Genomic DNA, 16,742 nt, shown 5'->3' with positions numbered 1-16,742 from the left:
GGGAAAAAGAAATAGAAAGCAAAGTAGCTACAGGGTCAAGAAGCAAGAGTAGTCCTACAGAGTCTCAGCCCAACAAATCTAGACTTGTGTCCTGAGAGTCCTGCCAAGGCAGAAAAGCATCTATGCTACCATGGGCCCCAGTGACTGAGCAACCAAGCACACAATTCTCTGCAGCCCCACTGACCAGGCGGCTGATCTCCTCCTGTCTGTCTGGGGCCGACCTAGCTGTAGCCTTTATCATGGTCGAAGTCTGGTTGTCGGTCAGCTTCTTAATGCAGCGCTGCCCAGCCACAATGTTACAGACCTAAGGAAACAAGAAGGATAGGTAGGTCTGGCTTGAGTTTACTCCAACCTATACTCAGAGCCTCACAGTAAGAGAAGAGACCTTGGCTGTCAGCCCTTGGAAGAGGACTGCAAAATTCCTTGAGCATAGAGGTAAGCTGGAAAATATCCATGTGAAATATCAAAGACAATGTAGCCACTTTGTGATTAAGAGCTAGGGATCCAACACCAGATCTGGACTCAGGTCTCCAATGTTAAATATGGAGAAGAGCAACAATCTTGAAGGGTTGTTCAGAGACTAAATAAAATAAAGCACTTAATGGACTGAGTACAGTTCTGGAACACAGTAAATACTCAATAAATTGCAGAATAACATCATTTACCAAAAGGTCCCATTATAGAGCTCTCCTGAATACTAAAAAACTCAATATACACAAACTGGATTCCTAAGGTAGTAAGCAGCTCTCCAATGTTAGCACACAGTCTGTTGTTCCATCCTGCAACCCACCAAAAAATAAGAGATGGCTCTTAACTTTTGAGCCCCAGCCCTCAGATGACCACTGAGCGCCTGGACTATAGAAATCACTGTCTCTGTTGACTGACAGTGTCTTCTGTTGGTGTGAGAAATATCCTGGCCTGTTTTGGACCCAATAGAATACAGTGGAGATCAGAAAAAACTTTCTGGTGATACATAAGACTTCATTCCCCAATATACTATTTTCAAGATGCCGTGAACAGGAAACCTTTTGGCAGTGTAAAGAAAGCTGGTAGGTTTAGAAGACTTGAGTTTGAAGCCCAGCTTTGCCATTTCTAGGTGATGTTATGTTGGGCACGCCTAGGTCACTCAACTGCTTCTTTATTTTCAGTTATGGGAATAACAAGCAGTCTCGTGAAGTTGTTGTGAGAATTTAGAAGAAACAAAATATATGACTTGCTTCCACAGGGCCAACACTATGTAAGTACTGGTTCCCATCCTAATTTGCAGCAGAGTTCTTGCTGAACGATGGTAGGGAAAACCAGGACAAGGTAACCTGCCCTTAAACTCTGTATCCCAAGGAATACACAAATTAATCAATTCACTTAATGAAAATCCACAATTAAAATTTGTGAGGTTACTCTCTTGAAGGCACCTTAAAGTTGTAGCACTCTACACAGATGATTTCAGTGACAGAATCAACACTAAGAAAAAGACTACAGCAGAGATGTGGAGAAACTGTACATTGTTGGTGAGAATGTAAAATGGTATAGCCACTATGGAAAACAGTATGGAGGTTCCTCAAAAAATTAAACACAGAATTACCATATGATCCAGTAATTTTACTTCTTGGCATATACTCAAAAGAAGTGAAAGCAGGGACTAGAACAAATATTTGTATACCTATATTCATAGCAGCATATTCACAATAGCTAAAATGAGGAAGCAACCCAAGTGTCTATGAGTGAATGGATAAACAGCATGTGGTATATATATACAATGAATTATTTAGCTTTAAAAAGGAAGGAAATTCTGACATATACTATAACATATAAATGAACCTTGGAGACACTGTGCTAAGTCAAATAGGCCAATCAAAAAGGGTCACATATTATATAATTTGATTTATATGAAATGTCCAGAATATACAAATCTACAGAGATAGAATAGATTAGTGATTACTAGGGGCTGGAGGGTGGGGGCAGGGGTGAAGGAACAGCAAGTGACTTATAATGGGTATGGACTTTCTTCTGGGGATGATGAAAATGTATTAGTATCAAATAGTGGTGATGGCTGCATAACTGTGAAAATACTAAAAAACCACTGACATACATTTTAAGAGAGCAAATTTTATGGTATGTGAATTATTTGATAAAGCTATTTTTAAAAAAAGACCTCTCAGCAGGCTACATAGCCTACATGATTTGACCCTGAACCTTTCCCCAAAATCATCTCCTACTACTTTCCCCCTTATGCACTACATGCCAGCCACAGTGACCCATCTCTCTCTCAAAAAGATCCACGCTTCCTGCTGCTTTAGAGTCTTTGTGCTTGCTATTTACCTTGTGCCTGGAAGGCTCTTCCCTCAGGTTGTTACAAGGTTGATTCTAACTCCTAACTTGGGACTCAGCTCAAATGTCTCCTAAAAGAGGCCTTCTCTGACCACAATAACTAAAGTGGCTCTCCAAACCCCACCCCCCCTTACTTCTATCCCCTTAACCTCTTTTATTATTCTTATAGCACTTACCACCATCTGAAACTATCTTATTTATCAATTTATTATCTATCTCCCTCTTCTAGAATGTAAGCTCCATGACAGCAGGGACCTTGTCTTGTTAATCTCTACATTCCCAGCACCTAAAAGAGTATATGACACATAGTTGGAGCTCAAAAAGTATTTGTTAAATAAACAACAGTAAAAATCAAATATAAGTCATAAATTTTTCACCTTAGAAACTATTGTTTAAACATAAGTAATGTTGCCTGGCTGGATGGCTCAGTTGGCTGGAGGGTCATCCTGTACACAGAAAAGGTTGCGGGTTTGATTCTGGGTCAGGGCACATACCTAGGCTGCGGGTTCGAGCCCTGGTTTGGGATCTCTCTCTCTCCTACTCTTTCTCAAATCAATAAACATATCCTCAGGTGAGGATTTAAAAACAAAACAAAACAGAATGTTAATTTGCTAACAAATCTCACCTGGTAGTAGATATTATCTAAAGCCTACTTACATAGCTGAGATCATCCCTAAAGACTTCTGTTTACACCTCAGAGAAAGTATTGCCTTCATCCCACTTTCTGTGCCTAAGCACCTATTAACTAAGTCAGAGTTCTTGGGTTTTGGGATCCTCTTCTCCCTTCAGCCCAATTCCCTCTAGTTAGTTCTGAAATCCCAGAAGCTCACAGAAGGCTTGAGCTTTGGTCCTATTCGATTCCTGCTGCTGGAACAAAGTAAGACAATAGTCTAGGCTAGTGCTCCTCCAACTTTAATGTTCATATGGCTCCTCTATGGATTCTGATAAAAGACGGATTCTCGCCCGAGCCGGTTTGGCTCAGTGGTGAGAGTACCAGTCCTAGGGCTAAGGGGTCCCAGGTGTGATTCTGATCAAGGGCATGTACCTCGGTTGCAGGCTTGATCCCCAGCCCTGGTTGGAGCGTGTGGGAGAGGCAACCAATCGATGTGAGAGAATCAATGTTTCTCTCTCTCCCCCTATTCCACCTTCTCTGAAAAGCAATGGCAAAAATATCCTCAGGCAAGGACTTAAAAAAATTTTTTAAAAAGAGAGAGATTCTGCCCTGGCCGGAGTTGCTCAATGGTTAGAGCTTTGGCCTGCGCACTGGAGGGTCACGGGTTTGATTACTGGTCAAAGGCATGTTCCTGGCTTGCAGGTCCGACCCCCACCCCCAGTCGAGGTGCATACAGGAGGCAACCAATCGATGTCTCTCTCTCACATCGATGTTCTTCTCGCTCTCTCTAAAAATCAATGGAAAAATATCCTCACTCCTCTGGTGAGAATTAAAAAAAAAGAGATTCTGATTCAATAGGTCTGGTGAAACCTGAGAATCTGCATTTCAAATGAGCTCCTGGGTAATGCCCATGTTGTTGGTCTACTTACCATACTTTGAATAGCAATGGACCAAACTATGAAGCAGTTCAGCAGTAGTTTCTCATTAGATATTTTGGATAGTGTATACCTAACCAAATGCAGCCAAATAGTTCTATATTTGTATTCTATAACTTAAGAGTTATTATCATTTTCTTTAATTACAGGATTTAAAACATCTGTTGAAGCATAAAAATATAACAAATCTTGGGGCTAAAACTTTTTCAAAAAGAATACATTGATCATTAGGAAAATAGGATCCATGTTATAGGTAACATTCATCTTCATTTTCTGTAAAATAAGGTACACTTGTATCTCTAGGTTATTTAAGATCCCCAGCTTCAGAGGACAGGGAAAGAAAAATTAAAAGAACATGAATATGAGTATTTGAAATATTTGTCCTGAACAAACCAATTACTTATTAGACAGTAAATACAGCTTTTACCTCTCCCTGGCAGACCTGAAAAAAGCATAAGTGCAAGATTGGAAATAAGAAAAAAATTTAGCAGGTAAGAATGAGGCCTAATTTCACAGAATGAACCTCATATCTCTCAGAATGTCAATTTTCCAAACTTCAAAATGAAGATGAGAGATTACAAATGAAAGGGCAACTTCTGATGATCAGTGTGCAGATATGACGCTTGTTCCCTGGCCCAACCATTACTTGGCAACCTCACCTCTAGGGGCAGGTAGGTATGCTTTTGTTCCTGGCCAACTTGCAGGCAGGGCAGGTGAGGATACTTGAGCTGAAGGTTATATTTCTGCTTGAAATACTGTGCCACTGTACACTCCACAGTCTGTCCACTCTCCAGCTGCAAGGGAAACCTGTTTGGAGGAAAGCAAGGAAGTGTCATAGCCCAGGACTGAATCCCACCTCTCTAGACCTACAACCACGGGAAGCCCCCGACTTGGCTTTATCCCTGTCCAGCCTCGTTAGAGTACTGCCACTCTTGGGGAAAACAGGCAATACAGGGCTCCAAAAGAGAAGCCAAAGATTTGAGAGGCAAGTTCCACAACTGTCAGGACCTTACCTGACTCGTCTGTATTTCTAGTGTTGAACATAAAGCCTGACACACAGTAGGCACTCATAATCCAGTACAGTCTGAGGTCAAGAAGGTAGGTGAAATCAGTGAGAGCTTCCCCAAGGTCTAGGCCAGGAGTTCTCTTTTTCAAGAGGAAAAATAAGTTGAAAGAGATTCTAACATTTACAGAACTGATACAGGAGTCAGGGGAAGATGCCTGATTTATGGTAAAGGCCCACAGAGGAAAGGTAGAGACCAAGAAGGTAAAAATGGTAGGGAGAGTATCAATGGACCTGGGAAGGTTGGGAGAGGGATGACAAGTACCCACAGCTTATTTAAAAACAGGACCAGTCCAAGGCTCATTCTCAGGGTCAGTAGTGGGGCAGCAGGGAGTGAAGGGAGTGTGTTGAAATGTCAGCCCTCTTCCACTAAGGGTATGGCTTAGCAGCCCTGACAACTTACGTCTGGTGGCTGGCAGGGCGGCGGGTAACATTACACACGCGGTATTTCCTCTTCATCTGTCCACAGTGGGTCACTTCCACCTTCAGGCCTAGAATACACACGCTGCTTGTCAGGGTTGGAATGGGTTGCTCATGTTCCCAGGCTTGGCCTCTCCCCTGAACATATCCCAAGGGGATTTTCTTTTAGGGCTAAAGAGAAAGTAAGGCTGTATCCCTTCCCTGCCCGGCTGGGTCCTCACCCTTGATCTCCTTGGTAAAGCGCACACGCTGAGAGTCCGTGAGCGGCTTGGGCTGCTCATCTATGTTCCTGATGTCCAGCACCTCACACATGAACTCAATCACCGGCTGAGCCTTGTAGAAGGCAGTGGCTGAGACTGTGGGGACAGAGCAGGTATAGCTCAGCTCAGGTTCTGTCCCAGAATAAATGGAAGTACTGCTCTTTATACCCTCTTCCTTATAGGGTATTGGGATGGGGAGGGGGCTAAGGGCTATAGGGATTAGACTAGGAGTGTTGTTCCAGAGCTGGGAGGGATGAGGCTGGGGAGTGTGGTCACTGGACTCAGGGTGCCCCTGGCTCCATAGCTCTCCCCACTCACCATCAATGTTGAGCATCATCTTCCACATGGCAGGGCGCACAGACTGGTGAAAGCCGAACCAGACCTCGCGCCCACCCCCCAGCGGGTGGTAGTAGCCCTCAGGCGGTGAGAAGAAGGAGCGGCCCACAGGGGTGTACCTGGCAGGGACAGGCAGAGAACTGGTCCCTCGGGCACAGGCCCCCACCCTGTGAGGCATCCTGGGCAAGGAGGAGCCCTGGCCTGGAAGGCAGGACACCAGGGCTTTAATTCCAGCTCTGATCCTTTACTAGTTGTGTAACTGACCTTGTGAAACTCTCTACCCTTTCTCTGCCCTGCAAGGACAGATGGGGTGCAGCCCAAAGATATCTAAAAGGGACAGGGGCAATGGTTTAATACCTCTAAATGTATATACACCCTTGCCTGGCATATAGTAGGGCTTCAAAGGATATTTTGTTTGAAAAGCACACTGTAGGACCTTAATATATGCTCATTCCCCTCCTCCTCCCATAGCAGTTCTGACACCACTAGTAGCCCAGATACTAACTATACCCAGTACCTCATGGATGCCAGGTGCCTCATGGCCACATCCAGGGCTTGCACAGACTCCAGGGGAACAGGGATCTGGCCACTAACTAGGGCCTCATGCAGCATGCGCCAGCTCACAATGGCCAGCCACTTGATGGAGACCTTGAATATTCGATCCTTCCCTTCCCCAGGGATTGTCACCTCAAAGTCAACCTTCAGTAGAGAGAAAGGAGTAAAGGATTGCCAATGCTTTCCCACAGTCCCAACATTCTCTGCCCTGCCCCAGCTGTCTTCTACCACATGGATTTGCTAAGAATCTGTCCCTTAAGCTGAAAGGAGTTCACAGTGAAGACTTCAGAGTAAATGCAGCCACTTAGTCTCCAGCTACCTTGGCTCAGGCTCCTTGGCTCAGTTCTTTTGTCTCTCTCAACCACACCTAGCAGAAAGTCCTTAAGGTCTAGGTCTACTTTAAGTCTACTCTCAATCTGCCTAGAATAGGGATAGACATACAGTAGGCTAAATAAATATCAGCACCTACCCATCCCTCACTCTAGAACACACTTTCTCAGCATAAAAGATGAAAGGGATCTCTGGACTGCCAGACTCGAAACAGGCTTACATGAGCTCTGTACCACCCCAAACCCCAACACAGGTCTAGACTGACTCCCACCTTACCCGTTCATTGCCAATGGGCAGTGCTGTGACAGTGTAAATGTTCTTCTTTCCATCATAGACGGGCTTGCGATCACCAAAGATCTGAGGCTTGAAATGCTGGACCATGTATTCCACCACTTCCCTGTGGGGGATAGAATAGTCTGTGGAAGCTGAAACACTACCACTTCAAGCTTTTGGAAGTAATTTGAAGTCCAGGCAATGTCCTATCTACTACATTCTCTCCTAGTAGCTACTCTTTTTTTTTTTTTTTTTTAATCCTCACTCGAGGATATGTTTTTATTGATTTTTAGAGAGTAAAGGGGGGTGGAGAGAAAGAGAGAGAGAGAAACATTGATCAGCTGCCTCCTGTATGCTTTCCAACCAGGGATCAAACCCACAATCTAGGCACGTGCCCTGACTAGGAATCAAACCCTCAAATTTTTGGTGTACAGGATGATGCTCCGACCAACTGAGCCACCTGGCCAGAGCCTAGCAGCTACTCTTAATCTCATCTACTCTATCACTGTACTTCTCAAACTTCAATGTTCATAGGAATCAGCTGGAGATCTTATTAAAATGCAGATTCTGATTCAGTAAATCTAGACTTGCAGGGGTGGGGAACGTCTGGCCTGAGAAATCATTTGGTCTGGCCCTGCCAAGGCCTCACCAAAGAGAAGCAGTTCCAGTGATCACATTAGGAGTGAGTTAATTAAATGTTTGACCAAATATAGCAGGCTAATTATTAAGCTGATAATTTTGTATGGCTCTCGAATGATGCTATAAATATCCAAATGGCCCTTGGCAGAAAAAAGGTTCCCTACCCTTGGTCTAGAACAAAGCCTGAAATTCTACATTTCTAACATGCTTCTAAGGTGATGCTTCTGGTCCTCACATCACTAAGGCTCTAAAGGACATGAAAGAATGAGGACCTTCTGAGCAGAGAGGGAAGCTAAGGAGAGAGAGGCTTCACCTTAGGATCTATTCAGAATCAGGAACAGAATTGAGGCTCCTCCAATTCCAAGCTTATAAGCAAAAAATATAGATGGGGAAGAGACCTAACTTGGAATAGGAATAAACTGTGGAAGAAGAACCTCATCTCTTCCATCTCTCTGAAGACCTTAGGTCCCACTGCCCTGTTTTCTCTCCATTGTCATCTCTTTTTGGATTTTCACTTCCTATCCTCTGTCATTTAGACACCAGAATATCCATCTATCTTTTAAAATCTCAGCCCATCCATCTGACATCTTCACTTTCTAAACCAAAGCTTTTGAATACTACTGGATGAAAAGACTCAAAATGTATACTGGAAGCAACTGTAAACACATGGTTTCAACCCCAATTAGGCTTCAGTGCTACCAACAATCTTTTTCATGTCCCTAATCACTTCCATCCCTCACATACTATGTCAAAACTTCTCTACCTTCTAACACCAGAACCTTTTTACATCTCCTACCAAAAAGCAACTCTATAACTCTGAACAGAGTGAACCATAGTAAGCAAAGCCCCCCTCAAACTTCCAGGCATACAACCATATTTATATATGCAAGCCCTTCTCCATTTTCTTTCCTCACATTTGAAATATATGATTTTTTTAAACATCTGAAAAATATGTTCAACTTCACTCATTAGAGAAACATAATTTAAAATTAGACCAAAATACAGAAAAACAGACACATGCACCAATGAAACAGAACTGAGAGCCCAGAAATAAACTCACACATACAATGAACAACTAATTTACAACAAGGGAGGCAAGAATACACAATGGAGAAAGTCTCCTCAATAAATGGTGTTGAGAAAACTGGACAGTCATATGCAGAAGAATGAAACTAGACAACTATCTTAACTGTATACAAAAATTATCTCAAAAATGGATCAAAGACTTGAATTTAAGACCTGAAACAATAAAATATATAAAGCAAGCATAGGCACTAAGCTTCTGGAAATAGGTGTTAGTAGTCTTTTTGTGAATTTGACTTCAAAGGCAAGAGAAACAAAAACAAAAATAAACAAATGGGACTACATCAAACTAAAAAGCTTCTGTACAGCAAAGGAAATCATCAACAAAACTAAAAGGCAACGAACTAAATGGGAGAAGATATTTTCAAATGATGTTCCCAATAAGAGGTCAATATTCAAAATATATAAAGAATTTATACAACTCAACAACAACAAAAAAACCAACTGGATTAAAAAATGGATAGAGGATCTGAACAGACATGTTTCAAAGGAAGACATACAGATGGCCAACAGGCACATGAAAAAATGTTCAACATTGATAATTATTAGGGAAATGCAAATCAAAATCAGGAGATATCAATCACCTCACACCTGTTACAATGGCTATTATCAAAAAGGAAATAAGTGTTGGCAAGGTGTTCAGAAAGGGAACTTAATTTTTTTCCTCAAAAAATTAAGAACTACCGTATGATCCAGCAATTCCTCTTCTGGTTATTTATCCAAGAAATAGGAAAACACTAATTCAAAAAAAACTATGTACCTTTATGTTCACTGCAGCATTATTTACAATAGTCAAGATTTTGAAGCAAACATTAGTGTCTATCAATGAATGAATGGATAAAGAAAACGTGATATAGATATACATAATGGAATACTACTCAACCATAAAAAAGATAAAGTATTTTCATTTTCAAGAACATGGAGGGATCTTGAGAGTATTATGCTAAGTGAAATAGGTCAGAAGGAAAAGGATAAATCGGCGATTTCACTTATACATAGAATATAAACCAAAAAGTAACAAATGAACAAACACAATAAAATTCATAGATACAGAGAACATATTGGTGGTTAGCAGAGAAAAGGAGAGTGGGGGAAGGGTAAAATGGATAAAGGGGGTCAAATATATGGTGATGGATGGAAACTAGACTTTTTAGAGTATACAGGTATCGAATTATAATGTTGTATACCTGAAATTTATCATTAACTGATGTTACTTCAATAAAAAAAGAAGCCAAACCCTGAGTCAACTTATGAGATGATAAATATTTTTCATAAGAATTAAAATTCTATAACAAAAGATGGAAAAGTAATAAAAAAATTAAATTCAAATATACTTTTCTACTAATCAAAATGTCAAAGATCAAAAAATACAATATACTGGATTGGTACAGATATGGAGAAGAGGTACTCTAAATACCTTGCTAATAGGAGTAAAAATTGTTACAACTTACCTTAAAAAAACTAGCACTATCTCAAAATGCTTATAAATATATCCTGCCAGCAAATCCACTCCTAGGAATTTATCCTATACATGCACTCATACTTGAATGAAGGTATCTATATTTGATAATATTCAATAGTTTCATTTTTGTAGCAAAAGTTGAGACTCAGCCTAAATGTTCCTCAATAGAGTTATTAAATAAGTTATAATAATATAACATTCAATGGAATACCTATGGAGCTATGCAAAAGAATGAGGCAGATATGTATGTTACTGATATGTATTATTTTCCAAAATATATTGTTTAGCAGAAAAAAACAAGGTGCAAAACAAGGTATGCAGGATTCTATATTCTATGCATTTAAAAAACTATTCTGTATACATACATGCTTAAATGTGCAAAGAAAAATGTCTGGAAACATACTCAAGAATGGTAACAATCATACTCAAAAATGGTAACAATAAATGCCTCAGGGGAAAGGGACTAGAGCACTAGAGACAAGGGTAACAAGAGAAATTTTTCACTGCTACTCTTTTTGTAATATTTTAATTTCATTTACATTGTGTGTATATAATTTTCAAATAACAAAAAAATAAAATTTAAAAAGAAATATTGCTTCTCTCTAAGGCTAATCCCTCCAACTGTGTATCCTATAAAGTCCTCCTGCCTCAGCTAGGACATCCCACTCATTCTTCCCCTCTCTGTCATGTACCTTCAACCTCTTCTCCACTAGCTCCTTTTCCTCAGTTTATAAACATATCCATGTGTCATTCTTAAAAACTTTTCATTCATTCATTTCAACAAATATCGAAATGTGCTAGGCTAGACACAACCCCTACAATCCTCTCTAGCCAACATATTCCCTCTCCCCCCATGTTTCACTGCCAAGCTACCCAGGAAAAGCTATCTGGTCTCACCATCCTTACCACATTACTTTCCACATATTCCTTAACTCACTGTAGTTAGATTACTAGCCCAATTACTCTAATAAAACTGCTCTGACAAAAAGTACCAATTATGTCCTAATAGCCAAATCCAATGACATTTTCCTTACTTGGAATCTCCTCATCAAAAGCTTTCTTGAATTTAGTGATACCACCCTCTAGTACTTTGTTTTTTTAACCTCTCTGGATCCTCTTCCAAGGTTCTGAGACTCAGAAAAGTAAAGACTCCTGTATTTGGTGTCTTAGATGTGCATCACTTACCGGTTGACTCTGCGAGGACACTTATCCGGCTTGATATCCACCTCGTAGTGGTAGACGTCAATCTTAGGGATGTCCACCTCAAAGTAATTGGCCAGGAGCTTGATGGGTTTCCCCACTGTGCCAATGCCAGGCCTGCGAGGTGCCTGGAACACCTGCTGCAGAGGGGGCAGGTATGCGCCCGCAGCTACAAGACAAAGAGGCTGGTGAGGGTAGGTAAAGTCTGGCAATCTCCTTATACTCTTATCAGAGAAGGCGCAAGGCTCCCCAGAGCAGGAGCAGGAGACTGCACGGGGAGCCTCTTTCCAGGCTACCCAACCCAACTGAGGGCTTCCACTGGCTCAGACATCCCAGGCTCATTTTTTTAAAAGCTCTCTGCAATTAGGAAAATTACCCTTGTCTATCTTAAATTCATCAAGTGAATATACAGTAACTTCCTACTGCACGTTAAGTAGAGGGGCTAAATCTGGCTCCCAGTAACAAAATCCTTCCTTCTACTAGATTAAGATACATGCCTACACCAGGTATCTAACAGACCAAGAATGCCCTATTCTCTGTTAGCCAGATGCTCACTTCATTAATCACCACCGTGAACACAAAATAGCATCATCTTAATGCTCCTCTGTAGGCAGGAGAAAAATCCAAAAAAGGCCAGGTTGGGGGTTGGGGAAGTGTTTGTTTGAGAAAAGATTAAGGCAACTGAATGGCTGAGGCTGGAGACAGAAAAGGAGAAAAGGTTAATAAAAGGATAGAGTTTGGAAACTAAGGAAAGGAGAGAGGCTGAAGTAGGGAGCTAAGAAACCAGACTGGAGGTCACAGCAGAAAAAGGCTTGAACTGGGAGCCAGGGAAGGAAGGAAGGATGGAGTCAGGGGCTGGGGCAAGACAGGTTAGAGTTAGTAGCTTGGGCAACAAGCAAGGCTGCAACTGGGGAAACAATGAAGAAAAAGTTCAAAATAAGAAAAACCTAGGGAACGCAGACAGGCTGAATATAGGAGACTGAGGCAAGAGGAAGCTAGAGTACAGGACTTGGGAAGGAGAGGCAGCCATTAGTATGCTGAAGAAGGGAGAGATACTGGCTCTGGGAAGGAGAATACTAGATTGTCTCCACGGCCCACAGCTCCTTCCACTCGGAGAGCCCAGACAGTAGCAGAAGGGATCAATTTCAAGACAGATAGGGCCCTAGGGACATGGCTAGGGCAAGGCCAGCTCCCACTACTTTCTCCTCTCTGGCCTGATTGCTACCCCTAGTTTTATTTTCTAGCTCGAGGGAAAAGGGAGGGAAAAAGGAAACAACCTAAGAGAAGCCTTTGTCCACAGCTACTACCATTGTCCTGGCTAGAAGAGGATCAGCTCAGGTGGGAGTCAGATGAATAAACCAGCCCAGAACCTCCTATCACCAGAGCTCTATTCTCAGTCTGCCAGGCTGGGGTGTTGGGGGGGGGGATATCATCAGCTGGGGGGTCAGGAAGGGGTCAGAACCATTCAAGGGAGGGGCATGCTTCCCAGAGTTAAGCTGCTGTCTCCTTCTAACCACCTGTCAAGCTCAGCCCCACAATGCAGACTGGGAAATGAAGGCGCAGCCTGGAGGGAAAAGGCCTTCAGGACTCAGTTACGTGGGGAAATGAAAGCTTAACTATTAGCACCTGGCCACCTACCCCAAAAAGAGGTGAACAGAAATTGTACACAAGGCACAGACAGACACATGAACATAATGTAACACATTCCTGTCATACACACCCAAGTACTCACTCAAACCCAGACAAAACCTTTATACACATACCCCTCACTACCCTAGATTATAAATTCTTCAAAGTCAGGGACTATCTGCCTCGGTCACTGAATCTCCTGTATAAATGCCTGGCACACGGGAGATGTTCAATATACAGATATTAAATGAATGAACAAACAGATCTGCAGACACATCACAAAGAACACACACAGCACACAAACACACGAACACCTGCAAATTGCTCAGAAACAATTATAAACTCTGCACAGGATAAACATGTACCCTGGTAGATATAGCTGGTTAAAGACACTCTTCCCCTCCTTCCCAAATTCTTAATTTCCATTCACCTCCTTAGCCTCTCCAGGCTGAATAATCATTTGGAACCCTGGAAAAAGACATCCGCTAGAGCTGGGCTGGGTAAAACTGATGAAGGATGGAACAGATACTCTAGCCTCAAAACCTTCTCTTCCCCAGAAACAGGACTACAGACCAACAGCCTTAGGCACCAGGCACCCTCCACTCGAAGGATGCTTTGGGAAAGCAGGAAAGCCCCCAAGCTCTCCCTCATCCCCAAACTAGGGAAGGCAGGAGGAAGAAAGAAGCTCTTTCCTATCCCATCCCCCTGCAAGTCTCACAGCTGTAGAAAGTCCATTTACGCCCCCCACCCCCTTACCTACCCTGCCCCCAGCTTTTAGTCTGAGAAAGGGAGACACTTCCCTTCAGACCCAGACAGGGACAGACGGCCACTTTGTGATGCAGATGAGGGCCCCAGCAGAGAGGACAAAGCATAGGCCTTGGGGGAAAGGGGCGGGGCCCTTCCTTGCAGACAAAAGCAAGGAGGGAGGGACTGTGAAAAGGACACTCCCCCTCCCCCATCCCAGACTAGCCCAGAGAAGGAAAAGTAACAGAGCTGAAAGGCCTGGCTCAGGGATTCCTTCCCTGCAGTTTAGAGGCCCACAGCCTCCCAAGGAAGCAGACTGCCTATTCAAAAGACAAACTCAAGGCTAGGTTAGCTGTCAGGAAGCAAAGACTAAGAGGCCAATCTCTCCAAAAAGAATTTGTCCACACATGAGTATATACAAAGTACCTGTATTAAATATCCAAATATGTGCTTAACAATTTATGTCACATTGGAATGTGATTGATGTCAGGGCCTAAACACTTGCTGGTTCCACAGATAAATCACACACTACCTGTATCCTCAGGGAGCTCCCAGTCCAGTATATGTGCTTGGAACACACCTGAGCACAGAAGGCACACTTGGACATAAGCCTAGTGAAGCCAGTAACAATACTTCAGTTTTGTGTATTGTGTTCTTCGACTTCCAAGGGAATAGTCTGGGCCTAGCAAGGTGGGCAGTTATGAGGTACCTCCATTCACAGCTTCCAGACTGAATTTCAATTACACCCTCTGATGAGGCAAAGCCTGTCCCACTAGGTTACAACTCCAGATACGAGGCTCTAGTCCCTTCCCAAGAAGTTTATTTCTTGTAACAAACAAGTCAGTTTTTTCATCACTCTAGCGCCCGTTAGGAATTTGTCAGAATAAAACCAATAGCAGTCTGGTATGGGTGTCAGCTCCTGGCAATCTATCTGAACCTCTGTGACCTACTCCTACTCTAGTCCACAGGTTGCTGCAAATAGTCTCCAGCCTAGAAAACCAAGAGAGTTCCTGAGATGGAGAGATGGGCCTCAGAGGAGGAAGTAGTTTTCTGAAGTCAGTTGCTCCCTGCACTCCACCTTAAGACCTATACAGACTTTACAAGGTTGCTTTTGCTTGGGGTAAAGTACTTACAGATCACTGAATGGATGACTTGAATGAGTTAGTAGGAGCTATTCCCTTGAGGTTAGGTCTGGTATAAAAGAAAAAATTCTTCCACCAGAAATAAAATTCATGTCCCAAATGAAAATCCTACTCCCATTCCCAGATCAAATGGAAGGTGGTAGTGAGATGTGACCTAAAGGATTCCCAGGTCCAGATTGCTCCTCCCATCAAAGTACCTAGGACACAAGAGGTGCCACCACCCCACAGCTTGTCCTGGGGACTCCAGTCTTCTTGGAGAAGCCCAGCCTCAGTTTCTCCTCTGTTCTTATCTCCTTTACTCCTGACTGGTCACGAACAAGGAGAAATTAAGGCTATCACAAGGGAAGCACCAGGGTAAAGGCTATAAATTCCCTCCTCCCCCAAACAACTTATTTGTGACAAAAGGCTAGCTTGGCAACCTTGGGTCTAATGACGTGGCCCTGGCAGTTTCTGGGGATCAGAGAGAGGAAAAAGAAAAAACACCCAGTGGGAGACTAGAGCCATAAAAATACTAAGGTATAGAAAGATTAATCTGTCACCTTGGGAGACATTTCAATGCACAGGTCATTATCCTTCCATTAAAAGATCCCATCTCTACTCAGTATTGGACCAGAAACGTGCAAACCAGGCAGGTAACCTCTTCCAGGTAAACTTGGTCCTGGCCTTGGTCTCTCAGTAACCAACGCCTTTTCTAAGCCCTATCTTTAGGGAAGACAGGCCCCATGAACGTTGCGTTGGTCCCAGTCTTTCCTCATCCCAGAGGCAGAATAAGGCACTTTAGCAGTTTCCCTCAACCTATTCTTTGCAAATTTTGACTGAGGGTTTTCCGGGCCAAGTGTAAGAAGCCCCACAATGGGGAAGGGGACCATTTCCATTTGCACCCTGCCAGCATAACCTTAGAGAGCATGCACCCCATCAGCGAGCTCCTTTTTCCAAGCCAAACCGCTCGGGATGGAGAGTGGGGGTAATTTGGGCAGCCACGCCCCCACCACATAGGGCAGCCCCTTCCAGCGGCCACTTCTGCGCATGCTCCAGCGCCTCAGCTCCGGCTCCCGGGACTCTAGGGGGGGAATCCTGGGGCTGGATCCCCACCCACCGCCCCCTGACCCTCGCCCCCGCGTCAGGCCCGGCTGGGCGGAGCTCACAGTCCAGCTCTGGCGCCCTCTCCCAGGGGACACTAGCCCAGCCCAGACTGGCTGAGCCCCCGCCCCCGGCATGCTGCAGCTAGGGCCCATCTGTGTCGACCCCCTCCTCTCCAAGACACCTGGAGCCCGCCCCCTGCCACCTGCCGGGACTCTCCTTAGGCCTCCCGGTACCTCCGGGAGTCTTTCAGTGTGTTCAGGCCCTTCTCCCAGATTACTTCCCACCTCCATGAGTGCATCGAGCCTCTTTGATAAACGGCCCCCATCTCAGAGCTCCCTTCACAAGGTTTCCCCCGGAACACACAGCCCCCTTCTAACTGGGCCCCCCCATCCCATAAGAGCCCCTTTCCTCACTCAGGAAACCTTCCCGCACTCGGAAATCCTGCTCTTCGCGCGGGAGTCCCCTGGTCCTTTGGAGCACGCACCGTTCCCCTCTCCCGGGGGCCCTTACCTGCTCCCGAGGGTCCCGCTTCCATCCCATATACCCGTGCGGAGGTCAGGCGGCCCGGAGACTGTAGAGTCCAGCGTGAGGGGCCTATGTACCCCGCACTCTAGCTGCTAGGGCTCCCGGGCCGGGCTCGGCTCCCC

General features: G+C 44.0%; 1 protein-coding gene across 2 annotated transcripts in view; it reads right to left on the bottom strand.

The window, feature by feature from the left end:
- Positions 1-16,742, bottom strand: part of LOC107541290 (argonaute RISC component 1) — a 38,080-nt gene extending 21,338 nt beyond the window's left edge. The window contains exons 1-9 of one of the 2 annotated variants that reach the window (XM_016218324.2): positions 16,606-16,742; positions 11,483-11,666; positions 7,117-7,237; positions 6,473-6,654; positions 5,938-6,074; positions 5,581-5,715; positions 5,343-5,430; positions 4,536-4,683; positions 185-304 (exon numbers count right to left, since the gene is read on the bottom strand). In XM_016218324.2, coding sequence (XP_016073810.1) covers positions 185-304; positions 4,536-4,683; positions 5,343-5,430; positions 5,581-5,715; positions 5,938-6,074; positions 6,473-6,654; positions 7,117-7,237; positions 11,483-11,666; positions 16,606-16,630 — 1,140 coding nt within the window. In that variant the 5' untranslated portion in view covers positions 16,631-16,742. Of the gene's footprint in view, positions 1-184; positions 305-4,535; positions 4,684-5,342; positions 5,431-5,580; positions 5,716-5,937; positions 6,157-6,472; positions 6,655-7,116; positions 7,238-11,482; positions 11,667-16,605 lie in introns of those variants that run through there. The other variant, XM_087820308.1, reaches the window with a different exon arrangement.

The sequence above is a fragment of the Miniopterus natalensis genome, chromosome 9, assembly GCF_054644295.1.
Source record: "Miniopterus natalensis isolate mMinNat1 chromosome 9, mMinNat1.hap1, whole genome shotgun sequence".
Classification (NCBI taxonomy): Eukaryota; Metazoa; Chordata; class Mammalia; order Chiroptera; family Miniopteridae; genus Miniopterus; species Miniopterus natalensis.
The sequence above is the reverse complement of the archived record's forward strand: the minus strand, read 5'-3'. Positions and strand labels throughout refer to the sequence as shown.